Genomic DNA, 25,422 nt, shown 5'->3' with positions numbered 1-25,422 from the left:
TTACAAAGAGACTGGTGACATTTGGCCCCTGCCCTAGAGATGTGTGGAGCTTTGAAATGGAGAGAGATGATTTAGGGAATCTGGTGGAAGAAATTCCTAAGCAGCAAAGTGTTGAAGAGAAAGCAGATCATAAAAGTTTTAAAAATCTGCAGCCTGACAATACGATACAAAAGAAAAATCCATTTTCTGGGAAGAAATTCAAGCGTGCTGCAGAAATTTGCATAATTAGCGAGGAGCCAAATGTTAATTACCAAGACAATGGGAAAAATGTCTCCAGCACATGTCAGAGGCCTTCATGGAAGCCCATCCCATCACAGGCCCAGAAGCCTAGTAGTGAAAAAAGGTTTTGTGGGCCCCCCATGTCCCACTGCTTTATGCAGCCTTGGGACATGGTGCCCTGCGTCCCAGCTGCTTCAGCTCTAGCCATGGCTGAAAGGGGCCAATGTACAGCTCAGACCATTGCTTCAGAGGGGTCAAGCCCCAAACCTTGGCAGCTTCCATGTGGTGTTGGGCCTCTGGGTGAATGTAAGTCAATAATTGAGGTTTGGGAGTTTCTGCCTAGATTTCAGACGATGTATGGCAATGCCTGGATGTCCAGGCAGAAGTTTACTGCAGGGACAGAGCCCTCATGAATAACCTCTGCCAGGGCAGTGCAGAAGGGAAATGTGGGGTCAGAGCACCCACACATGGTCCCCACTGAGGTACTGACTAGTGGAGCTGTGAAAAGAGGGTTACTGTTCTCCAGACCCTGGAATGGTAGATCCACTGACAGCTTGCATTGTGGGCCTGGAAAAGCCACACTCAATGCCAGCCCATGAAAACAGCCAGGAGTGGGGCTGTACCCTTCCAAGCCACAGGAACAGAGCTGCTCAAAGCCATGGGAGCCCACTCCTTGCATCAGCATGACCTGGATGTGAGACATGGAGTCAAAGGTGATCATTTTGGAACTTTAAGGTTCGATGACGGCCCTATTAGATTTTGGACTTGCATGGGGCCTGTAGCCCCTTTGTTTTGGCTGGTTTCTCCCATTTGGAATGGGTTATTTATCCAATACCTGTATCTGCATTGTATCTAGAAAGTTACTAAACTGATTTTGATTTTACAGGCTCATAGGTGAAAGGGACTTGCTTTGTCTCAGATGAGACTTTGGACTTGGACATTTGACTTAGTGCTAGAGTGAGTTAAGACTTCGGGTGACTGTTGGGAGGGCATGATTGTGTTTTGAAAGTGAGGACATGAGATTTGGGGGTCCCCATCCAAATCTCATCTTGAATTGTAGTAACCATAATTTCCATGTGTCATGGGAGGGATCCAGTGGGATGTAATTGAATCATTGGGGCAGTTTGCCGCATGCTATTCTCACGATACTGGCTGAGTTCTCACAAGATCTGATAGTTTTATAAAAGTCTTCATTCTTCCCTCAGCTCTCATTTCTCTCTCCTGCTGCCATGTGCAAAAGGACATATTTGCTTTCCTTTCTGCCATGATTGTAAGTTTTCTGAGGCCTCCCTAGCCCTTCAGAACTGTGAGCCAATTAAATCTCTTTCCTTTATAAATTACCCAGTCTTGAGTATTTCTTCAAAGCAGCATGAGAACAGACTAATACACTTTGTCATAATATTCTGCAATTACATAGTCATAACCATTTAAATTACTGTCATAAAGCTAAGAAGAAATAACTTGCCATATTCCAAACTCCTGGAGGAGCTCAAGCTCTGCTTTCTAAGTAATCCCTTCTCTGCTTTACTACTCGGTGATCACTAGACTAGGATCCCTAAGATGACTCAGTTACATTTCGGCTCTATCAGCAGCCATTTGGCATTGGCTAGGGAAAAAGAAAGATCAAAATAGTAGGCATTTGCACCACTAATTTTCTGCCATCTTGTATTTTCATAATTTGTTATTTATTTCCCTTTCTGACATTCATAAGCTAATAATAGTAAACATAGAAGAATACAGGAACATTATTAACTGGGCACATAGGAGTATTTTTCCTTATACCAAACATTCGCAAGCACTAAATCCAAAACTTAAAATGCAATAACATCCATATACCACTTACTCATCACTCATAAATTATTTTTCTCTTCTTCACATGTTAACACCCAAAATCAAGCAAAAACTATTAATAAATCTAAGTTCCAATGAAATTTGCTCTTGCTGCTGAAAAAATCTAAGTTAAATTATAGATAGATATTAGTAACTTGAGGTAAGAATTCTCAAAACTAGATGTATGGGGTGAGGAGTTAACTACTGACAACAGTAGAGAATCTCATTTCCAATTTAAGGGATAAATAATATCAGGGGAAATCCTGAGAGCCAAAAGTGGAAGTACAGAAGTAAAGATGAGAAAAAAAATTATTAACTAGGAAGATTCTTCATAAATGCTTCCTAGAGTATGGTCTATTAGAGATAAATTGAGCAAATAGAGGATGGAGATAACAGAAATTAAAGACACAGAGTACAGTGCTATGGTTTAAATGCTTTTGTCCCCTCCAAAACCAATGCTTAAACTTAGTACACAAAGCAACAGTGTTGGCAGGTGAGGCCAGGTTGGCAGGTGTTTAAATGATGAGGGCTCTGCTCTTATAAATGGATTAGTGCCACTATAAAAAGAGCTTGTGGGTGTGAATTAGCTATTTTTTTGGCTCTCCTGTCATGTGAGGACACAGCAAGAAGGCCTCATCAGATACTGATGCCTTGACTTTGGACTTCCAACCTCAAGAATTGTGAGAAACAAATTTCTGTTCTGTATCATTACCCAGTCTATGGTATTCCATTACAGCAGCACTATGCAGACTAAGACAGTGGGAAAATATGCCTTCTTCATTGCAGAAAGGGTCAGAGAACAATAGTTTTCATGAACCAGAAATGTCATTCTCTCATATATTCTCCATTTGCCATGCAATGAACATGAAATGAATGGTGCCAGTTCTGGCTATGTACAGTATATTAGAACTTGTCCACATCATCTCTGAAGTTTCCATGTGAATTCACTCTCCTCTTTGGCCCCAATACTAAGTCTCTCCTTTATTCCACTAGTTTCCAAAGTAGAGAAATCAACCCTAGAACTACAGAAGCCCTTTCTGCCAACAGAATTTTCTGGAGTTTATGGTATTTGTTCAGGGCAAAAGGAAAATCAGGCAAAACCACAATATAGACTACAAATTGCAGAGGAGAACTAGGTCTGAGAAGCATTCAAGTGGGACAGGAAGGAATGCCACAGTTGTGAAAATGTGTTCTGAGTAGGTGACTGCAAAGTGAGGGGTAGAAATGTCTAACCCAACTGAAGAAAGCCTAGTGGTGCCAGAATAACTGCTGCTTCCCAGAACACCCACCCTCCCCTAGGAATGTGAAACAGACTGCAGAGCATCCAAACAATACCCTTACGCGGGAAGCAAATAGATTAAGAGTGCAACCAGATGGCTTAATAGGCCATCGGTGACTGTTTTTCCCCTCTTTTCCCATTCCCTTTTCTTCTTATGGCTTAAAAGACCAGTCATGCATGTATTGCAAAGGCAGATATCTGCCTCTTCTTGCTATTACCCAAGATGGCCTCACATGTATCCCCTGAATACATCTTTGACTACCTACCAATTTGGAGTGGTCTGCTCCTCTCTTTGGTCTGAGCTTGCCCTGTTCTTATGAAGGGTAGATCTTGGTCCAGCAGGGAGTTTTCCCAACAGTCACCTTGCTATTTAACTATATTCACTCACTGTGCAAGTATCCCACCTCCATTATTCCAACTTGTGTACAGAATTCAACTCTCTTTAAAACCTATTATATACATAAATCACAATGTAGATGCATTAAGTACAACACACTCTATGAAATACAGAATAACATGGAAAAAATTGATATAGTGGGGAAAATAAAGCATAATAACAAGATTGAGGAAGGAGATAAGCTTTGACTCCTAGTTTCAACAGTTCAGTGAAACAAAAATCAAAGCTGATATCTGACTTTCATAGTTTCATTCAGATGGGAGTCGGATAGGCAAGTATTAGCTTTGCAAAGGATAAAATAATTTAGTTTAGGCTTTGGGAAAATCAGATTCCTGTGTTTTAACATAAAATGTTCAGCCCAAACAGGAAGCATGAGAAACCAATCAATGCTCTTGTGCTAATATTGTTAAGTGGCAAGGCTTTGGAATAAGATAGACCTTGTTTGAATCTGGCTCCAATCCTAGCTAGTCACATAATTTTGGGAAAATAGCTTAAATGGTTGCTACAAATGGAATTGTGTCACCCAAATTCACATGATGAAGCCCTAACCCCCAGTGTGATGATATTTGAAAGTATGAAGCCTTTGGAAGGTAATTCTTTTATGACGTCAGGGTCTTCATGATGTGATTGGTACCCTTTAAAGAAAAGGCATCAGATCTCTCCCTGTCTCTCTGTCTCTGTCTCTGTCTCTCTCTGTCTCTCTCTCTCAAACACACACACACACACACACACACACACACACACTCTCACTCACTCACTCTCTCTCTCCCTCAGCCCCCAACAAGTAATGACCCAGTGTGAATATGACTATCTGCAAGCCAGAAAGAGGGCCCACACCAGAAACTAAGTTGGCTGGCACCTTGATCTTGGAACCCCAGTCTCCAGAACTGGGGGAAATGCCTGTCGTTTAAGCTACCCAGTCTATGTTATTTTGTTATACTATTCTGAGACCCAAGTCAACTAAGACAATAGTCTTCTCTAAAATAGGGAAACTCTGCCTCATAGGGTTGATTTGAAAATCTAGTGAGATAAACCACATACATTATATTTTACAGTCTTCTAGTGCATCATGAGAAATCAATATGCAGTAGGAATCATTGTTCTTAGCAAAATAAAGACATTTAAAATATTGGTACTATTGAGTATCAATACTATCAATAGCATTGAAAACTATTTCACACTATTGAGTATTTAGGACATCAAGGTCTTCATGATGTGATTGGTCTCCTTTAAAGAAAAGGCATCAGATCTCTCTGTGTCTCCCAAAAGTGTGAAATAACATTTTGCACTTCTCAAAATACTCAAAAGTGTGGAATAACACAAATAGTTGCACACAACTGAAACTTTGGTATATGCAGAAGGGTATGGAAAATGAGGTCAGAATGGTAAAAGAGTAAGCTACCTTTTTTCATAAAGGGAGGAATGGAAGTTTCACTGTGAAAAAAATAGGTACATAATTGGGAGATTTTATGCAGTAAGAGGATGAATTGAAGGCAGCACACTCATTCCTCAGCTAGAAATTAGAAAAAACAGATGATGATGATGATGATGATGATGATGATGTTTATTATTATTATTATTTTTACATAGAGTCTTGCTCTGTTGCTCAGGCTGCAATACAGTGGTGCAATCTCGACTCACTGCAACCTCCACCTCCCGGGTTCAAGTGATTCTCCTGCCTCAGCCTCCTGAGTAGCTGGGACTACAGGCGCCTGCCACCACACACGGCTAATTTTTGCATTTTTACTAGAGATAGGGTTTCACCATGTTGGCCAGGCTGATATTGAACTCCTGACCTGGTGATCCACCCGCCTCAGCCTCCCAAACTAGAAAAAAACCAATTATTAAGTATTGAGGAATTTTTCTGCTGTTTGTCAAATATTTTGCATTATAAAGGCAGCAGAGGAGGTGATATTTATACCACAGGAATCCACAATTGCTACAAATCAGAGCTCTTCTATAGTTGTTATAGTGAGATTAATATCTACAGTTTTGTAACTGCATTCTATTTGTTGCATTTGTTCTTTGCTTTTTGCCCCTCTTTTTCTGCCTTTTATTTTATGGTTTTAACTGAGCAATGATTTTTTCTTTTCTTCTCAACATATGAATTATGCTTTTAAAATAATTTTTTATTGTTTGGCTTAGAGTTTCAAAAATATAGCTTTAACTAACCTAAATCTATCTTTAAATATTACTATATTGCTTTATGTATACAACACATACTATATAACAGAAAATCCCCATTCCTCCATTTTTTCCCTGGCTCATTTCTTGTATTTATATACTATAATGACTGAATACATCATTACTATTATTACTTTAAAGAAAGTTATCTTTTAAATCAATTCAGAATCAAAATTTTAAAAATTTAATTGACTTGGATTTATGCCTTCTCTGATGGTCTTCGTTTCTTCATGTAGATGTGATCTCCTTCACTTTTGAATAATAATTTTGCCAGATATAGAATTCCAGATTGCCATGTTTTTTCTTTCAATACATTTAAGCATTTCATTTTATATTCTTCTTTCTCTTATTGCCTCCAATGTTTCTGACAAAAGCTCCACAGTGATTCTTGGAATTGTTTCTCTGTATATCATACAATATTTTACTTTCCTGACTTTGATCAAGACTTTTCTTTGACTTTTCTGCGGTTGAAATATAAAATGTCCAGATATGATTTGTTTTTCAGCATTTATCACAATGGATAATATCTGAGCTTCCTGCATCTGAGGTTTTGGCTCTTGGTTGGTTTTAAATATTTCTTGGCAATTATTTCTCCAAATGCTGATACAGGAGATAGAAAGAAATTATCTTAGGCAGATAGTGAGGGCAAAAGAGTCCTTGGCAGAACTTCCCTTCTAACAAAAGGCAGCCCCCTCAAATTACTTATTTTCTAATAAAGAGCAGCCTGAAAGATTGAACTGCAAACACAGAGAAGGAAGCTGGGAGCTTGCATGGGGGGATGCTGGCAGCTGCACCAATAGAAAAGGCTACCTGGTGCCAGGCATGTTCAACATGGGGCTCCACCTTTCCTTTTTTGTTAGCATATGTACAGTAAGAAAGAAATAAGCAACATGGAGTAGCTACCCACCTGCATAATAAAAGATGGGGGTAAGGACGGCCAGAGATTTGGGCCTTATGCAGATGGCACAGCTGGTCCTAACCAGTTTTTCACACCCTATGTAGATCAGACACCATCTCCCCATAGCTCATCTATAAAAATCTCTGCATTTCACAGCAGATCAGCAACCATTTTTCCAGGACTCCTCTCTGCAGCAGAGAGCTATTCTCTTTCTTTTGTCTATTAAAATTCAACTCTAAACCTCACCCTTTGTGTGTGTCTGCATCCTTGATCTCTGTGGCCGTGTGACCAAGAACCTCAGGTGTCACACCAGACAAAGAGACCATTTCAGTACTTTTTAGGCTTCCTTCTTTCTTTCCTTCTGGCTTTTCAGTTATGTATATGCTACATCTTAAGATATCCCACCACAGTTATCAGATATTCTGTGGGCTGGAGGGCTTAATACTTTTTTCCTTTGCATTTAGTTTTGGAAATTTCTGCTGTTCTAGCTTCAAGGTAACATTCTTTTCTAGATTATGTCTGGTCTATTGATTATTTTCAATTTCTGTTACCATTGTTTCACTTCATAAATTTTTGTTTGATTTATCTCTTAGTGTTTTCTTCTCTCTGCTTATGTTACCCATCTGTTTTTGCATGCAGTCTACTTTTTCCATTAGAGCTCTTAACACATTAATCATAGTAATTTTAGATTCCCTGTCAGCAAATTTCCACATCAGGATCATATCTGGGTCTGCTTCTAATGGTTCTTTTGACTCTTCAGACTCTCTTTTTCCTTGTCTTTAGCATAACTTGCTTTTTCTTTCTTTCTTTTTTTTTTTGTCAAAAGGAAGACATATATGATCAGGTAATAGGAACTGAAATAAACAGACCTTTAGTATGAGACTTTTTGTCAGTCTGGCTAGTTGTTAAAATGTTATTTACTTTTCATCCTAAATGTCAGTGCCAAAGGCTTCAGAATCCTTTACTGTGCTTTTTGTCTCTCCTCTTCACTTTGAACTTCCCTGAGCATCCTCCTCAGAGAATGTACCAAGAATAATCAAGAAAAATAAGGGAGGATAATATAAATGGCCAGTATCAGAAATGTAAAGGGATGACACTACAGATATTAAAATGGCAATAAAAATTATGAAAAATATTATGCAAATAAGTTTTCTTACTCACATAAATCCTGTAAAACGAAAATGTATTACAAAAAAAATACTGTGAAACACAACTTACCAAAACTGTCTTGTAAGGAAATAAAACAACTAAATATTTATATATACATTAGAGAAAGAGAAGTTGTAACAAAAATCTTTCCATAGTGAAAGTTTTGGGAATAGACACGTCATGAATTCTATCAGACATTTGAGGATAAAAGTTTACCACGTCTATACAATCCATTTTAGAAATGCCAGTTTGCTGTCACACCAAAATTAAAGATATTACACAGAAACTAAAACAAAAACCAATTCTCACATGAAAATAAATGCAAAAACACTTTTAAAATATTGAAAAATTACACTTACCATATACTTATCAATATGATAAATTATAATGCATCATTAATAGTGTTTTATCTCAGGGATATAAGATTGGTTCAACATTTAAAACCCAATCACCTTTCCCTCTTCCTTGAGAAAGAGAAATCTATTTACTTGAGAGACAAAAGGAGAAGGCACCTGATTGAGGTGGCTGATGGCCATGAATGCATAAAGCAATCTTGCTAACTGAGGCTCTCAACAAATGGGTTTTGTGCTGACTCTTAGGGATAATTAGAGAAAGGCTTTAACACTCTCCATTTCCATTTTCCTCTCTGAGATCACAAAAATTATCACAAGACTTTATCCACAGGTTTACAATGGACTTTAAAAGTCCCAAATGTGGTTTTTTGGTGTGATTGTGTAAGAGAAAATCTTCAGCTGAATTAAATTTAAAAGAGTTTAACTGAGCAATGAACGATTTGTTATTCAGGCAGCCTCCCAAGCCAGAGCAGGCTCAGAGACTCCAGCGCAGCCACATAGTGGAAGATTTATGAAGAGAAACAGAAAAGTGAGATACAGAAAATGGACATGAGATAGAGAGCTGGATTGGTTATAGCTCGGAGTTTGCCTTATTTGAACGCGGTTTGAACAAGTTGGCCACATTTGATTGGCCAAAACTTGGTGATTGACACAAGAGTATACTACAGTCTGTTTACACTTCCATTTAGGCCATCATTCATGCTGTATGAGAAACCTTTAGGCTAAACTTAGAATATGTCAGAAGGCAGCTTTAGGCTAAACTTGATTTAACATTGCTCTTCTACTTACTTTTGCTTTTCTCCTTAGAGGCTTTCTGCTGTCTCCTAGACTGATGACTGGGTACAGATTGACAAACGTTTTCTATAATAAGCCATACAGCAAAATCTTTACACTCTGCAGCCAGATGGACTCTGTTGCTAGTCAACTCTTCATTGCACCACGAAGTAGATATTGACAATGCCTAAGTGAATAGTCACAGTTGTGTTTCAATAAAATTTTACTTACAAAAGTGGATGGTGTGTTAGTATTGTCCCACAGGCAGTAATTTACTAACATCTTGGTTAGAACATTAATCTGGTGGGAACTTTTCCTGAGGACTTTGAATGATCATGGGAATTAGTACTTCAGATGATAAAAAGTCGTGAAGATTCATCCAGGCTTTTTCCCCCTTATCAGGAGCTCTTATGCGTTCTATTAGTAAGCTTTCTGATGGCACAAGTTGCAAATTATTGCCCACTGCTTCAGAATCAGTACAAATGCACATTTTTAAAGCATTTCTTTGCTTCATCTATTACAATATTATCTGCACAGTATAGATTATGGAGCAATGTTCTGAATTGTCTTCATTGGTGACAATAATTTGTATGTTGTATGCTGGAGTCCTAACCAAAGGCATTACTCTACATGAAATGCTTACCAAAAAGTGGAAAGAAAAGTGTCCTGAAACATAGTAATTTCTAACAAGTTTCCTCTACACTCTGACCTCTGAAATGAGGTAACCCGACCTTCCTAATATCCCTCTCTACCTATTATCTTAAGACCAACTCAGTGTCTCTACATTAACAACAACATGAACCTATAAAAGAAAACCATGAACAATCAAAGGTATTTTTATGGCCATCCTTCCAGATCCTCCTTGCTTTTTCTTAACTTACTTTTGCTTTGATGAAGTTATCATATGGCTCCAAATCCAGACATCAACTATCCTCTCCATGACCCTAGTTTGTACTAAGATGATCAGCTTTCTTCTGCTCCATAGATGGCCTCAGATCTTTTGTATTATTTGTGAAGGAAATCAAAAATACTTCTCAAAATACTTAGGACTGTTAAGTTAGAAAGTCAGAAAATGGAGGGGAACATGCTGCCTCAGGCACTATTTGCCTGATGGCAGGACATAAATCCATATTTACTGGAGAAAGCACTTGCTTTTCAGCCTGGAGAAGGTGCCACCAGGAACCTGAGGAATCTGGGAACAGATTTTACTACCTTCCCTCTGTTTCCCACCTTTTAAATGACTAGAACTGCTTTCTCCTTTGCTTTTCACTATATAGAATTTATGGCTCTTTATTGAAATACTATTTAAACAAGGTTTCTAAGCCACAGCCTGGAGATAGAAATATGTTTGAACTGAGGCCTATCCCTTGTGATGGGTAGAGTGCACATTAATAAACTGCTTGTTTTCCTTTTGTTAATTTGGTGTTTGTTTTCAGGAGCGTGTCAACTAACAACCTGAAAAGGGAAATTTTAAAAAAACTTGTTTTCTCCCCTACAGTTGTATTTCGGGCCCCATTTTCCACTCATGGCCACATCCTGCTTGCAGATCTGCTGTTGGGTTAACACAACATCATCTGCCAGCTGGTGTCATTTATTTGACATCTTGGGGTTATAGTACTCTGAAGGACACCCACTGCCCTTAGCAGAAAAAACACTGCTGAGCAAAGGGTTTAACAGGACTCTCACTCTACCAGAAGCTCAGTGCATTTTCCAGGATTTTCAAGGCTTCAATGCTGTCATGTTGTGAGCCCACTATCCACTTGTGTTTTTCCATGAATAATGAAGGAAACCTGAGTAATCATGAATGTAATCATTGAGGTAAAGTAACCTAGTCATAGTCAAGAGGACAGCTAGTGTTAAACTCCTTTATATATATTTGAGAAAGGATTTATATATTCATAATAAGTTTCTGATCTGGAAAGCCCTAGGTTTCTCAACTATCAATAACTGGGTGAATGCTTCAGGTAGTATTTAAACCCATTGCTATTTCATAGCAGACATTCTCCCATGCAGGAGATGCAGTAAAGTACTGGTAGCAATAGATGCTCCTACCAAGATCTCCTCCTGCACCCGCACGGGAAAGGAGGGAGAAGAAACCACCTTGCTTCTCTCGTATTTGACAATCATTCATCGGAATAGAGGTCCCTAATGTCCCATATGTGAGTCTGCTGGCTAAGAAAGTTCTAAGATTGGAACTCCCTTCAGATATCAACATTTGTAAGAAAAAAAATTTAAATATAACTTTGATACAAATTTTAATTTGATTAAGATACCTACAGGAAAGAAACTGTTCATTTTCTCTAACAGGATGGAAAGCAAAAAACACGGGTGGGAGGAGTCTGCACGTTGTTTCACAACTTCTCTCTCCCCAGGGCAAAGCAGAGTATGAGGAAGCCAGCACTGGTCAAGTGACTCTAAGGAGGGCCATTTTCCCTTGCTGTCTTTGAAAATACTTCATTTTCTTAGCATTTCAGGAGATTATAACATCCTATATTTCAGTTTCTGAGAGCTTTACTGACTGATTTCCCATTCAAAATAATCCTCATTTCCTATATTTCTGAAGATCTCAAGATCTGGATTACTGTTGAAGAAATTCCCAGTAAGGTGAGTACTGTGGGTATTTTTTATAGAAAAGATCTAGATGCTTCCTTGAAATCCACAAAGTCACAAGGGAAAAATCAATATTGGTTCTTCAGGGCAGTGGGGTGAGGGCAGTAGGGCTGGTATCAACTATATTCAGAAAAGTGAAAACTGCAGTTACTACTTCCAATTCTTTACTTACTTCAAAGATAGTAGATATCCTTTATTCTACAACTGGGGCATGAATGAAGGAATATGCATTTTGACCACTGCAGATTTTAAAACAAATTCTCTGAGTGTATATTCTCTGAGGTTAGAAAGCTTGGTGGCCACTGGGGTCTGGGCAAAAGACAAGATAATGATTTCATTCTCTTTTGTGGCTGCATAGTATTCCATGCTGTATATGCACAACATGGATATGGCTGGAGAACATTATCCTAAGTGAACTAACACAGGAATACCAAATACTTCATGTTCTCACTTATAAGTGGAAGTTAAACATTGAATCCATATGGGCACAAGATGGAACAGTAGACACTGGGGACTGCTTGAGAGGGAAAGGTGGGAGCAGTATGTGGATTGGAAGGCTATCTATCTGTTACTATGCTCGCTACCTTGGTGATGGGATCACTGGACAACAAGCCTCAGCGACACACAGTTTACTCATTTAACAAGCCTGCACATGTACCCCCCAAACCTAAAATGAAAGTAGAAGATAAAATAAGACAAGATAATGATGTGTACAAAGTATCAGGAAATAATATTAAGTAAAAAACACATCTAGACATACAGCTGTATTTATGGTATCTCAATTTTACAAAACATGTTCTCACACACAAACATATGTGAGAACCTTTTGTAAATAATATTATTCTACAAATGCGAACACATAGTAGAAAATTTATCCATTTTGCAAACACAATTACTCAAATAAATTGTGTCAATATTTTCATAAGTATGTTTAACTTTTATATAAGCATCATTCTATACCGGATGTAAAAGGCAGTTTTTTATTCATTTTAAGATTACTTCCTGCCCTCCTGAAAGTTAATGATTTTTTATTTTTCTAGTGGCAATGTATAGGGGAGAGGCACGGAAGTCAATGTGAAATAGATTTATATTGTCAAAGTTCAGAATTTTTAGAAGACTTTCTGTATAGCCTGGTGCAACATCTCAGTGTACTTGACTAGAATATGAGATTTTAAATGTTGATTTCAGAATTTATGTATGTTGGATAAATATTGCTATCAATTATGTTGCTCAAATTTGTAAAAATGTTTTTTTTACCTTCTTCATTTAATATTGGAAGATATAATATAAAAAGTCCTATTATAAGACTGTATTTTCTTGTACTCCTCTCAAATTCATATATATAATATATAGATATGCTCACATGCATAGTTGTATAATGTATATTATGTGTGTATGTGATCATGCATACATGTTTCCAAACATAAACATACACATATAAATATATATATTTGTGGCACTGTGTACATATGTTTGTATATGAAGATAAATATATTATATAACATTATATTACCATAAGGGACTATACAATAATGAAAAATAATATACATTTATTATTATTAGATAAATCTATAATTTAAGTTATTGTATCTTCCCAGGAATTCAACCTTTTACCATGTGGTATCTGATAATACTCTTTGTCTTAAGATCTTTTTAAAATGATTCTAACATAGATAAGCTGGCTTTCTTCTAGTTTCTCCTTGCATGATAATTTAAATTTTTTTTTTCATCTTTCAGTGATCTTTTACTGACAACAAACATACAGAAATTTTAAATCAAATTTGATAAAAGTTGTCACTTAACTAGTTAACCTCTTTATGTATAGGCTAATAATTAACATATTTTGGCCTGTTTCTGCTATCTTCACTTCAATTTATAACACTTCTATATTCTCCTACTTGTCTTTTTTTAAAACTTATATTTCCATCTCACCCTTTAAGACAATTACATTAGTAAACTGTCATATTCTTTTTCTTCCCTCCCTCCACCGTGTTTTCTGTTTCTATACTTTCTGTTTCTCTTTTCTTTGATCAAGGCTTTCTTTTTAAGTCATAGGCACACATAATCAAGTTCGTTTTTCATTCTTACTTGTCTTTTGGCCTGCAGCTTTTTAAATTTTTTTTTTAATTTTCTATTGAAAAGTACTTCCAAAAATGTTTCTGTGTGCATCTTTGTCTGGAAAACCTACTGAGGCCTTGAGGTTCAGAGAATAGTTATTGAGGATCTTTTGTTTAAATATCATTTTGTTTAGATTGAAACTCTAGTTTTAAAATTCTTTTTTCCTTCAAGACACGATGAGAGCATTTCTTTTGTACCTGGGGGGCTCGATATGTTTTGAAAATCAGAACTTGTAGGTTTACAAAGATTACTTAATGCACATTTTTCTAGAAACCCCAGTGTTATCAGTGTCATTACTAAAAAAAGCAAAAGCACTAATATTTCAGCATCGAAACATATGAACATTTGTGTTTAAGTGGAATAACTAAAACTCATACATAGCCTCCTGTAAGCTCACATCTGGTTTCATTTTACAAATAAATTGTGTTGTCATACTCACAAAACAAATCAAAACTTCCCATTTCTAAACTTTTTGTTTAGCAATTTATATGGGACTTTGGACCAGCATTATATAAAAATGATTCCATTCTCTTTCAAGTAGATTTGTTGTTGAGAATCAGTTTCAACCTAATTTTTGGATCTTTGCAGGTGATCTATTCTTCATTCTCTGTGGTTTATGGAGTATTTGCTTGTTTTTTATGTTCTTCAGTTTCATTATATGTCTTTGTATATATTTTTTCCTTCATTCTATGCTTATCAATCTGAGGACACTCATGTTCTCTCAAGAAGAAAGCAATTAACAACCCCAGGAATTTAAATACCTAAATTACACAAGAGGTACACAAATACATGTTTTCTATAATTAAAATTTTGTTTTTGTATTCATTTTTATTGAGATGGAGTTTTCCTCTTGTAACTCAGGCTGGAGTGCAGTGGCATGATATCTGCTCACTGCAGACTCCACCTCCCGGGTTCAAGCAATTCTGTTGTCTCAGCCTCCTGAGTAGCTTGGATTATGGATTACAGGCACTAACCTCCATGCCTGGCTAACTTTTGTATTTTTCATAGAGACGGGGTTTCACCATGTTGGCCAGGCTGGTCTTGAATTCTTGACCTCAGGTGAACTGCCTCCCTCAGCCTTCCAAAGTGCTATGTTAATTTAAAAAGGAAATAGGAATCCATAGCATGCTTCGAGTGTCATCATGTGCTAAAGTGCACTGGTGCTAAAGAGGTCCAGAGGAGTAACACTCTGTCCATAAGGGGACTCTGAAAATTTCTAGAAGACAAACTCTCAGTTGAATCTAAAAGGTTGTAGGAGAGGTAGTCAGAGAGAGGAATGTGGGAATGGCTTTCCAGGCAATGAGAAGAGAATTAGCAAAGTCATGAAGCATGAAAATGTTTTATACTTCTGAAACATAAGATATAAGGAACACACAAGTGCCAGAGGTTAAAAAAAAAAAAATGCAGATTATTCAAAGTCTTCTGGAACAATACAAGAAGCAAGGAACGTACTGAAAAGAAAATGGGCAAATATTGAAAGATTTCAGTGGGATAAAAATGTGGCTTATAGAGAGAAATGTGGATCTGTGAAATGAAAATGAATTAGACAAATCGAGCCTAAAAGAAAAATCAAGCAACTATTGAAATATTCCAGCCAATAAATCCTGTGTTCCCACAATAGAGAAAATGTAGATGTCCAGGAAAGTGATAGTTTTATGAGCACAGAGGACAAATACGGCAGGGTCCAACACCAAGGAAGAGGATACTAATGAGAGCTGACAAGAGAAGAGTTAAGGAGAATAGGGTCGGCACCCCAGCATGAAACTGTAGTGCTGTGGCAGAAAGTTATTCATATAAGGTGGGAGGCTGCAGCCCATTTACACCTAGGCCACTCCGGTCATAGTGGTGGGTGTGGGAAGATTTAAGAAACAACAGGCAGGTTTTGGGGGATAGGTTCCAGCCCCAGTAAAGGGTGGGAAGAGGAACCAAGCACTTTGACACTGCACAGCCCATACTCTAAACATTGAGACAATTCCTTGTTTACAGACCTCCCTCTAATGCCTGGACCCAATTCAACTATCCTCATTCAATGGGATGAATTACTTGGACACTCCTAAAGCAACAGTTCTTCACTCAATTTCTACAGTAACACATTTGGTCATTAAGTCCTTCTTTATTACACATATTCATGAACAACTCTTTCTTTTTTATTGTTATTATTATTATACTTTAAGTTTTAGGGTACATGTGCACAGCGTGCAGGTTTGTTACATATGTATACATGTTCCATGTTGGTGTGCTGCACCCATTAACTCGTCATTTAGCATTAGGTATATCACCTAATGCTATCCCTCCTCCCTCCCCCCACTCCACAACAGTCCCCGGTGTGTGATGTTCCCCTTCCTGTGTCCATGTGTTCTCATTGTTCAATTCCCACCTATGAGTGAGAACATGCAGTGTTTGGTTTTTTGTCCTTGCGATAGTTTGCTGAGAATGATGGTTTCCAGCTTCATCATCCTAATACCAAAGCCTGGCAGAGACACAACAAAAAAAGAGAATTTTAGACCAATATCCTTGATGAACATTGATGCAAAAATCCTCAATAAAATACTGGCAAGCCGAATCCAGCAACACATCAAAAAGCTTATCCACCATGATCAAGTGGGCTTCATCCCTGGGATGCAAGGCTGGTTCAACATACAAAAATCAATAAACGTAATCCAGCATATAAACAGAACCAAAGACAAAAACCACATGATTATCTCAATAGATGCAGAAAAGGCCTTTGACAAAATTCAACAACCCTTCATGCTAAAAACTCTCAATAAATTAGGTATTGATGGGACGTATCTCAAAATAATAAGAGCTATCTATGACAAACCCGCAGCCAATATCATACTGAATGGACAAAAACTGGAAGCATTCCCTTTGAAAACTGGCACAATGAACAACTCTTTCTTATGGGCCACTTATTCACATAGGCATACATCTTCTTTTAAATTGTCTGTATACATGTGTAACACTATATACCATTTTCCTCTTGCAGGCTCACTTATATCTTTAGAGATGGTAAATGACTACAAGAAAATTGTTCTACTAAAAGGATTAGAGGTCATCAATGATTATCATTTTAGAATTGTTAAGTCCTTACTGAGTAACGATTTAAAACTTAATCCAAAAATGAAAGAAGAGTATGACAAAATTCAGATTGCTGACTTAATGGAGGAAAAGTTCCCAGGTGATGCTGGTTTGGGCAAACTAATAGAATTCTTCAAAGAAATACCAACACTGGGAGATCTTGCTGAAACTCTTAAAAGAGAAAAGTTAAAAGGTAATTGGGAAGAGGGAACACCCACTCCCTGCAACGATCCCTACCCTTCCCAACCTTGATTGCAATGCCACCTTGGTCATAGCTGATACATCCCTTTCCCAATTTGTGACTCATTGGCCATGACAATGTTGGTACTTCAGATGCCAACAAGTTGACAACTTATGGCATTCCATTACCAATGTGGATTGACATATATCGGAGTTGAGGTGCAGTAAAAGAACAAAAAGGAGAGGGAGTTGAAGAGAGACTGAGACTTTTAGTACGTTTGAAAGATTACATAACAACAAAATAAAATTATAAAAATTGTTGTTTACATCTGAGATATGTACATTTAGCCAATTAATGTGTCCATTCTATTGGGAATATTCAACACATCATCATCCTTTATAATACAAAAGATAACAATACTTATATGTAAGCATTGCTCCCGGAAGTATGAAGACCTCCCCTCTTGTCATATCATCGAGTTAAAATAATTAAAACAAAGTCAGCCGAGCGCGGTTGCTCACGCCTGTAAACCCAGCACTTTGGGAGGGTGAGGCGGGTGGATCACGAGGTCAGGAGATCGAGACCATCCTGGCTAACAAGGTGAAACCCCATCTCTACTAAAAAATACAAAAAATTAGCCAGGCATGGTGGTGGGCACCTGTAGTCCCAGGTACTCGGAGGCTGAGGCAGGAGAATGGTGTGAACCCGAGAGGCGGAGCTGGCAGTGAGCCCAGATTGCGCCACTGCACTCCAGCCTAGGCGACAGAGCGAGACTCCGTCTCAAAAAAAAAAAAGAAAACAAGACAAAACTCACCATATCTCACCTCACAAACCTATTTAACATCTCCTTTCACTGGTTTCTGTAATTTAAATAAAATAGATTATCTGGAGAATATGACTAAGCAGTCAGCATCATGAGAACCTTACATTTTAAAAGGAAATGATAGAATAGGATTGGGAAAGGGTTTGACTGAGCACATGGAGTTCAGAGGACAGGAAGGATGTTCTCACTGCACAGGGGAGGAGTGATGAAAGCATTGAGGAGTGTGAGTCAGTGTTTGTGCCTTTGTTTCTCCTGCTGGCCTCCTGGAAGCCAGACTAGGACAATGCAATAGAGGTAGACTAAAATGCACCTGAACTCTCAAGCAGGAGCTAAGAGCAAGTAGTATTGAAACTGCTTCAGCTGTCCCCGATCATCTGCTCTGGGTTTATACATCTTCCTTTTTTCTGCATTAGTTGTGAATAAAATTGAATCCATTCCAGTCAAAGGAATAACCCCATCTAAAAAGACGAAACAGAAAGAAGTGGATCCTGCTACACCTGCATCCACCCCAAGCAACCGTCTCACAGCTAAAGGAGCAGAGGAGACTCTTGGACCTCAGGTAAGCTTCAGGAAGAGGAGCAGGCTTCAAGTCTCACAGTGGAAGCTCTGCTGTGGCTCTTCCACTCAATCTGTCCAGCAGGCAGTTATTTTTTCATATATTTCCCATCAAGTTTCAGATTTATCAAATTACATAATAATTGATCATCTTTCTGCAAGTCAACAAGTTAAACGCTTTAGTAAACATAATGTAAATATATATAAAATAAATATAATATTTTCATCCCCAGTATAGAAGGATGTTAACTTGAGAGTCAGATAAAAAGTGTTTGCCTATGTTTACAAAAGCCTAGTTTCTTAACTGCAAGTCAGCATATCCCAAAACCCAAGTAATTAAGGAGTGATGTGTGTTACTTTCTCTGCTCCCTTTTTAAAAATGAAACCATCTATGTCCTGTTCTTTCCATTGGCCTGGGGATGCACTTAAGTTTCCTACAAAAACAATTTATATATAATAAATATATTACCTTGTAATGAAAATGTGCTCTGCTTCATTTGACACTGAAAATAATTAACAAGAAACATAAACTACTTGTAGAAAAGAAAAAAACCATCTGAAGAAGAGACTGGAACCAAAAGGAGTAAGATGTCCAAAGAGCAGTCTCAGCCTTCCTGCTCTGCAGGAGCCAGCATGTCCACAGCCATGGGCCATCCCCTACCTCCCCAGACCTCATCATCAGCTCCACCTAACACTTCCTCAACTGAGGTACACTCTTCCTGGTCCCCTTTTGATTCATTTTCTTCAACCCAAAATGTAGGAATCTGATTTCATCTTCTACTGAAAAATGACATCAATGGTCAGCCAGTAAATCAAATGTATAGACTGAGAATTCACTGCGTTTTAATCTTTTGCTTCCACAGGCATAGTTGATGAACTTGACATTATCTCTGACTGCAGGAGGTTTTCTGTCCTGTGTTGTTTGGGGAAGAGACAGAGAGCTGCAGAATCTGGAACTTTCAGCAATGGACTCACTGTCTACTGCCCCCATCTATTACACACCCATTCCCTTTGCTCACTAGTTTGTTCAAGTTTCTTTGACGTACACCATGCTCCTTTTTCCTTTAGGATTTTCACACACCATATTTCTTTCACCTTAAAAGTCTTACCTGGCCAACCCTATCCACACTCTGGATCCCAATATTGAGAACTTATCCTCAGGGGATCCTCACTTAGACCCCTGTAACAGGTTAAATCTTCATGGCATTCTCTTTCCTAGGAACTTCTTTCTTTTCTACTGTTTATGACAACTGAAGTTAATAAGTGTTTATGTTTCCCACCTACTCAAAGTAGTTCCAAGATTAGGGCTAGTTTGTAATTCTGTGGACCACTGTAAACCAGGGCCTAGTTCAGTGTCTGCCTCATGGGAAGCTTCCAATAAATACCTTTACTCAATGAGAAAATGAAAACCCAGTGGCTCACACCTGTAATCCCAGCACTTTTGTAGGCCGAGGTGGGTGGATTGCCTGAGGTCAGGAGTTTGAGACCAGTCTGGCCAACATGATGAAACACCATCTCTACTAAAAATACAAAAAAATTAGCTGGGTATGGTGGCTTGCACCTATAATCCCAGCTACTTGGGAGGCTGAGGCAGAGGAATTGCTTGAACCAGGGAAGTGGACATTGCAGTGAGCTGAGATCGCACCACTGCACTCCAGCCTGGGTGACAGAGCGAGACTCCGTCTCAAAATAAAAAAGTAAAAAAAAAAAAAGTAAACCATATTCTAAGATATGAACCACTACAGATAAGCAAATGATAAATAAAGGTCATCTGACTCAGTCAAAAATACCTATTGTGAGGCCAAAAGGTTGTAAAAACAAAGAGAAGTGATGGAATAGGGAAGAGAGCTCAGGAGTTTGGGAAAATGTAGGCAGGCAGAAGACGATACACAAAGACTTACAAATGAAAGAAAGTAAATTACAATTAATAATTGCATGATTCTGATAATCCTTATAATGCTGTACTCATCTCAAATTTGGACAGGTCAGCCTTACTATATGCATGTATCAGCAATAGTCTAAAAACTAATTGAAACTCTAATGAGCTTTATTATAAAAAAGAATGTTCTATATTTCTGATACACAATAAAGGGGATCAATTATGATGGACAACAAGTGATGAAACCACAACACCAACCTTAATTTGCTCTATTCCCTTTTTTCTTACATTAGATTTTGTATTAATATAAGACTATTTCACAAAAAAGGAATAAATGCAGACAAACCAGATCAAACTTAATTAACTTTATGTGAAATTCCAGCATCCATAACATGCCACATTTCTCTATATACCCTCTCATATTTACTCCTATGTATACACATATTTTTTCTGAAAATATCGTCATACAATGTAATGTCCTATTATGTCTCTCTGAGCAGTTATATGATCCCTTTCATGCAGGCCCTGTATTCATGTGGCTCCTTGTGAAGTTGCATATCAGCTACTATTAATATTCTCACGGATGAATCTACGGTTACTGATTAACTTGTGTTGGGAAAGGACTTTTCTGTTTTAGGCTGAATGGCTTGCATGGATGAAAAGTCAGATCACATAAAGTCCAATCACTCACAGATGATCACTGTATATGGTATTCCAGATCAGACCACTCCAGGAGCTGCTGGTTTGTGAATGAGGCCTACCTATTCCTCCAGTGCTTTTTCTTGAAATTGAACAAATTTCCCTTCATTAATGTGTTCTGCTGCAAATTAAGGAAACCTGGATGTTATAGAGAAAGGATATTAAAGACAATCCACTCTGATCCTTGGTTTTCTGTCAGCATGCTACCTCCTAGAGCCCTGACATTGAGAAAGGCTGCAATGGTGGAAATGACACTCTGTAGAGTGTCTGTAGCCTGAACCTACTGAGATGAGGGCATTATGAGGGGTTTAGCCCACAGGTGTTCTCACCTGCTTTAACAGCATTTATCTTAGGCAGGAAAAGTATGAGCTGTATGCTAAAAAGTGCCCTGTCTACATTGGTAATAACTAAACACTGTTGATGTATGTGGTTTGTGGTGGACACCCTTTGCCATTTTCGGTGCTATTCAATTATATTTTGTCTATTTTTATGCTCTGGCATTTTAAGCTGGTAAGAATAAAACTACAACTCATTATTTTATCCTAAATTTATTTTAAGTTAATTCATGATGATCAGCTCAGCATCCACTTGTCTTATCTTGCTATTATATCTTACATTTTAAGGATTATTCTGTTTAGAGAAAAGTCTTCTTTTACTAAGTGGTCTCCTGTATTACTTCCTCTGGCTATGAGACTACTTCAGAATATCCTCTCCTTCCCTGTATCCTGGCCCCAGCTCTACATATCTATAATGTTTTGGGGCCCAATGTTGTGACTTGAGGTCACTGAAGAGCAATTCTGTATTCCTCACTCAAAAATTTCTTTTTGTATTCCTTTTTTATCATGCACAGAGCCTAAAACCATTGGCCAACCATCAGGCAACTGCTAGTAAAAATATTTTCCGAGAAGACCCAATGATTGTGATGGTACTAAATGCAACAAAAATATTTAAATATGAATCCTCAGAAAATGAGCAAAGAAGAATGTTTCATGCTACAGTGGCTACACAGACACAGTTCTTTCATGTGAAGGTTTTAAACATCAACTTGAAGAGGAAATTCATTAAAAAGAGAATCATCATTATATCAAATTATTCTAAACATAATAGTCTCCTAGAGGTGAATGAAGCCTCTTCTGTATCTGAAGCTGGTCCTGACCAAAAGCTTGAGGTTCCAAAGGACACCATCAGAAGAGCAAAGAAAACTCCAAAGATCAATATTCTTCACAAACAAACCTCAGGATATATTGTATATGGATTATTTACGCTACATACGGTAAGGCATCAAAGCTGTTTTGTGGCATTTTCTACAATAACACTTGAAATTAAAAGCCCTGATGTGCTAAATGGAAGTTTGCATATTTACTTAACATTAGAACTCAGGACTCTCTCTAAACTACTGACAAGTAGATAAAGTCTTCTTCAAGGTTAAGACCAGGATTAGGAGAACTATTAATGTTCTCATTCTTTCCAAAATATCACCCTGAAGTTCTTTAGTAAAACATTCACTGAGAAACCTTGAGACTTCATCAGCTATGACTATCTATTATGAGTCATAATGATCAAAGATACTGAGGGATCTAGATCCATACAGACATAATACTAAACTTATTTCTTTGATTATAATCTCAATTGTAGCAAAAATCACATTGTTTTCATTTTGAACACAGTATTGTCCTTTGAGGCTTGAGTTCCAGTTTTGACAATCAGGGCAAGAAATGAATTGACTGTTTATACTTGGAAATCAATTGCAGTAAACAGGCAGAACAATGTTCTGACCAAATGAAATGCATTCATCAAAAAGTATTGAATGACTGAGAAATATAAATTTGGGTGATACTTGGAGAATCTGGTAATCTGTACTCGTATATTAGATATGTCACAAAAAATGAGCAGAATAATTTTTCTGATATGTTACTGTCAAAATTCATGAAACTAGTTAGCTTGAGACATTCAAACTCAGAAAACCATCTATACCTGGCTATTGATTCCAGTAATTTATTAGATGACTGACAGCTCATGATCTGTTATATTTATTTTCTAGTATGACCTCTTATTTTACCAGCATTGCTTTCTGTACACACTCTTAAAGAAATTCTTAGAAATACACATCCAGAATGATGAGTAATAGCCTTGATGAGCAAGAAATTGGAATGCTTGAGCTTAAGGACCTGAGTTCAGGATGGGAGCAGATGTTGAAAGAGATTCAGTAAATGGAGAAAGTCGAAAAAGTAACTAGATAGTTACTAGAAGCTTGTTTTTTATTACAGATTCCTCATAACCTAGTGAATGATGAGTTGTAACAGATGCCCATTCTTTTTGCATAGGGGCAGAGGCCAAATAAGCCTACCAAGGACTTCAGGTTCCTTTCTATCAAGGTGCTTTGGGAAGCATAGTTGTCTTGGAGGTGAAAGAAGTTGAAATTGGGAAGATAACTCATTGCTCTAGAACTGTAACAGAAATACTTAGAACATTAAGGACTTAAACAAAAAGGATATTGAGGGAGAGCTCTGTGAGATGGTCTAGATTAAGGCATATGTATTGTATGTTGATATACTACTAGGAGTTGCTGTCTTGCATCTTGTTTTTAATCTGTCACAAGAGACTTTCCCGTATGCACTGTAGTTACTATGTTCTCACAAACATGATATTAATTTTTTGTTGCAGAAAATTGTAAATAGGAAGATGACAATCTATGAAATTCAGGATAAAACAGGAAGCATGGCTGTAGTAGGAAAAGGAGAATGCCACAATATCCCGTGAAAAAGGAGATAAGCTTCGACTCTTCTGCTTTCGACTGAGAAAGAGGGAAAATATGTCAAAACTGATGTCAGAAATGCATAGTTTCATCCAGGTGAGAAATAAACAAACAAATATTAGTTTTCCAAAGATGAAAATCATTTGCTTTAAGTTTTAGGGAACCATACTTCTGTTGTTTTACACTTAAAATTCTGCAGAGTTCATGAGAAACCAAATGATGCCCTTGCACTTACATTTAAATAGAGAAAATTATTAAAATATATTAGGAGACCGACAATTATCTTCTTCAAAAAGACATAAAACATGTGCTAACTATTAAAATATTTGAAGAAATTAGGAGGCCACGGGCCTAATTGAAGTTAGTTATCAAAACCAAGTTCTTTGCCGTAAGATAGGCTTGGTATATATCTTGCTCATTAGTTGCATGATATTGGAGAAATAGCTTACATATTCCTCATAAGATTGGTTTGAAAATTAAATTTGATCATGGATATACATTTTGTATCCCATTGCCTTCCTTGTACATTATGACAAACCAGTATGCACTAGATACTACTGCTCTTAACAAGGTAAAGGCAGACATTGGAAAGACTTCAGGAAGAGAAAATGTTGCATACAAATATTAAAAGTGAGAAACAGCATAGTGAGTTCTGTACAACTTTGGCATATGTGGAAAGGTATGAGAAATTCATGCAAGACAGGTAACAAGCAGCCCTTTTCTCATCTGTCTTATGCCATAAAGACAAAATGGATTTCATTTTAAAAAATAAGTAAATAAAGATTTTATTTTACTAAGAATGTTAGATCATTCTACATTTTAGCAAAAAACTATATTGGCAGTTGCCTGGAGGAATACATTAGATAGAGGCAATCTTTGAAGGTAATGACATCTATTAGAATTTAATAAAGGATGATATTGTCACATATTCAAAGATGTTATGCTTTCCCTAATATTAAAAAAGCATTAAACAAAAAATGAATACTTTCAGATACAGAAAAATACAAACCAGAGAAGCCATGACTCCAGGAGCATGGCACTACCCCAGAAACAGAGTCAACATCCAAAACCTTCAGAGGCCAGCAAAACCCTACCTGAAAGCCATCTCAAGACTCCTCAGATGCCACCAACAACCCCATCCAGCAGTTCCTTCACCAAGGTACAATATCCTGGGTCCCATGCCTCTTATCTCCCAAACATAAATTACAGGGATCATTAGACTGTTGAAAGAGTTTCTCTTCTAATCCGTAACTGTGTACAATCTCTAGATAAAATTAAATCACCCATGTATTTACTGAATGCATACAGTGAGATACTACCACATGATAGTCTTTGCTATCTAAAAGACATTTATTTGTGCAATGATTGCTGACTGCAAGAGGGCTAGTATCTTGTGTTGCTCCACCTATGGGAAGGGTAATGGCCAGAGAAGTAGAGATGAAGACAAAGAGTGTCTTATGGCCCACATTCCAATTTCTTTCACAGATTTCCCCTTTGCTTATTGGTATTATTTCTGAATTTATTTTCAGCATTCCAAGTTGAAATAAATATTGGAAGTATGTGTTTGGAAACATGCTATTTCATTGTTGGGAATCTATTTCTCCCATCTCATCACTGGCAAGAATTTCCTTAAATTTCAGA

At 37.5% G+C, this 25,422-nt stretch overlaps 1 protein-coding gene across 1 annotated transcript; it reads left to right on the top strand.

The window, feature by feature from the left end:
- The first annotated feature begins 16,617 nt into the window (after positions 1–16,617).
- PYHIN1 (pyrin and HIN domain family member 1) lies at positions 16,618–25,182 on the top strand. The gene is given in 7 exon segments (XM_054527291.2): positions 16,618–17,082; positions 18,307–18,452; positions 18,989–19,156; positions 21,877–22,299; positions 23,691–23,782; positions 23,784–23,877; positions 24,773–25,182. Coding segments are annotated over 7 exon segments (1,539 nt in total). The 5' UTR covers positions 16,618–16,694; the 3' UTR covers positions 25,001–25,182.
- Positions 25,183–25,422: the final 240 nt, after the last annotated feature.

This window comes from Pongo abelii, chromosome 1 (genome assembly GCF_028885655.2).
Source record: "Pongo abelii isolate AG06213 chromosome 1, NHGRI_mPonAbe1-v2.0_pri, whole genome shotgun sequence".
NCBI classification, from domain to species: Eukaryota; Metazoa; Chordata; class Mammalia; order Primates; family Hominidae; genus Pongo; species Pongo abelii.
Note: the sequence above shows the minus strand (reverse complement) of the source record. Positions and strands in the feature narration are given on the sequence as shown.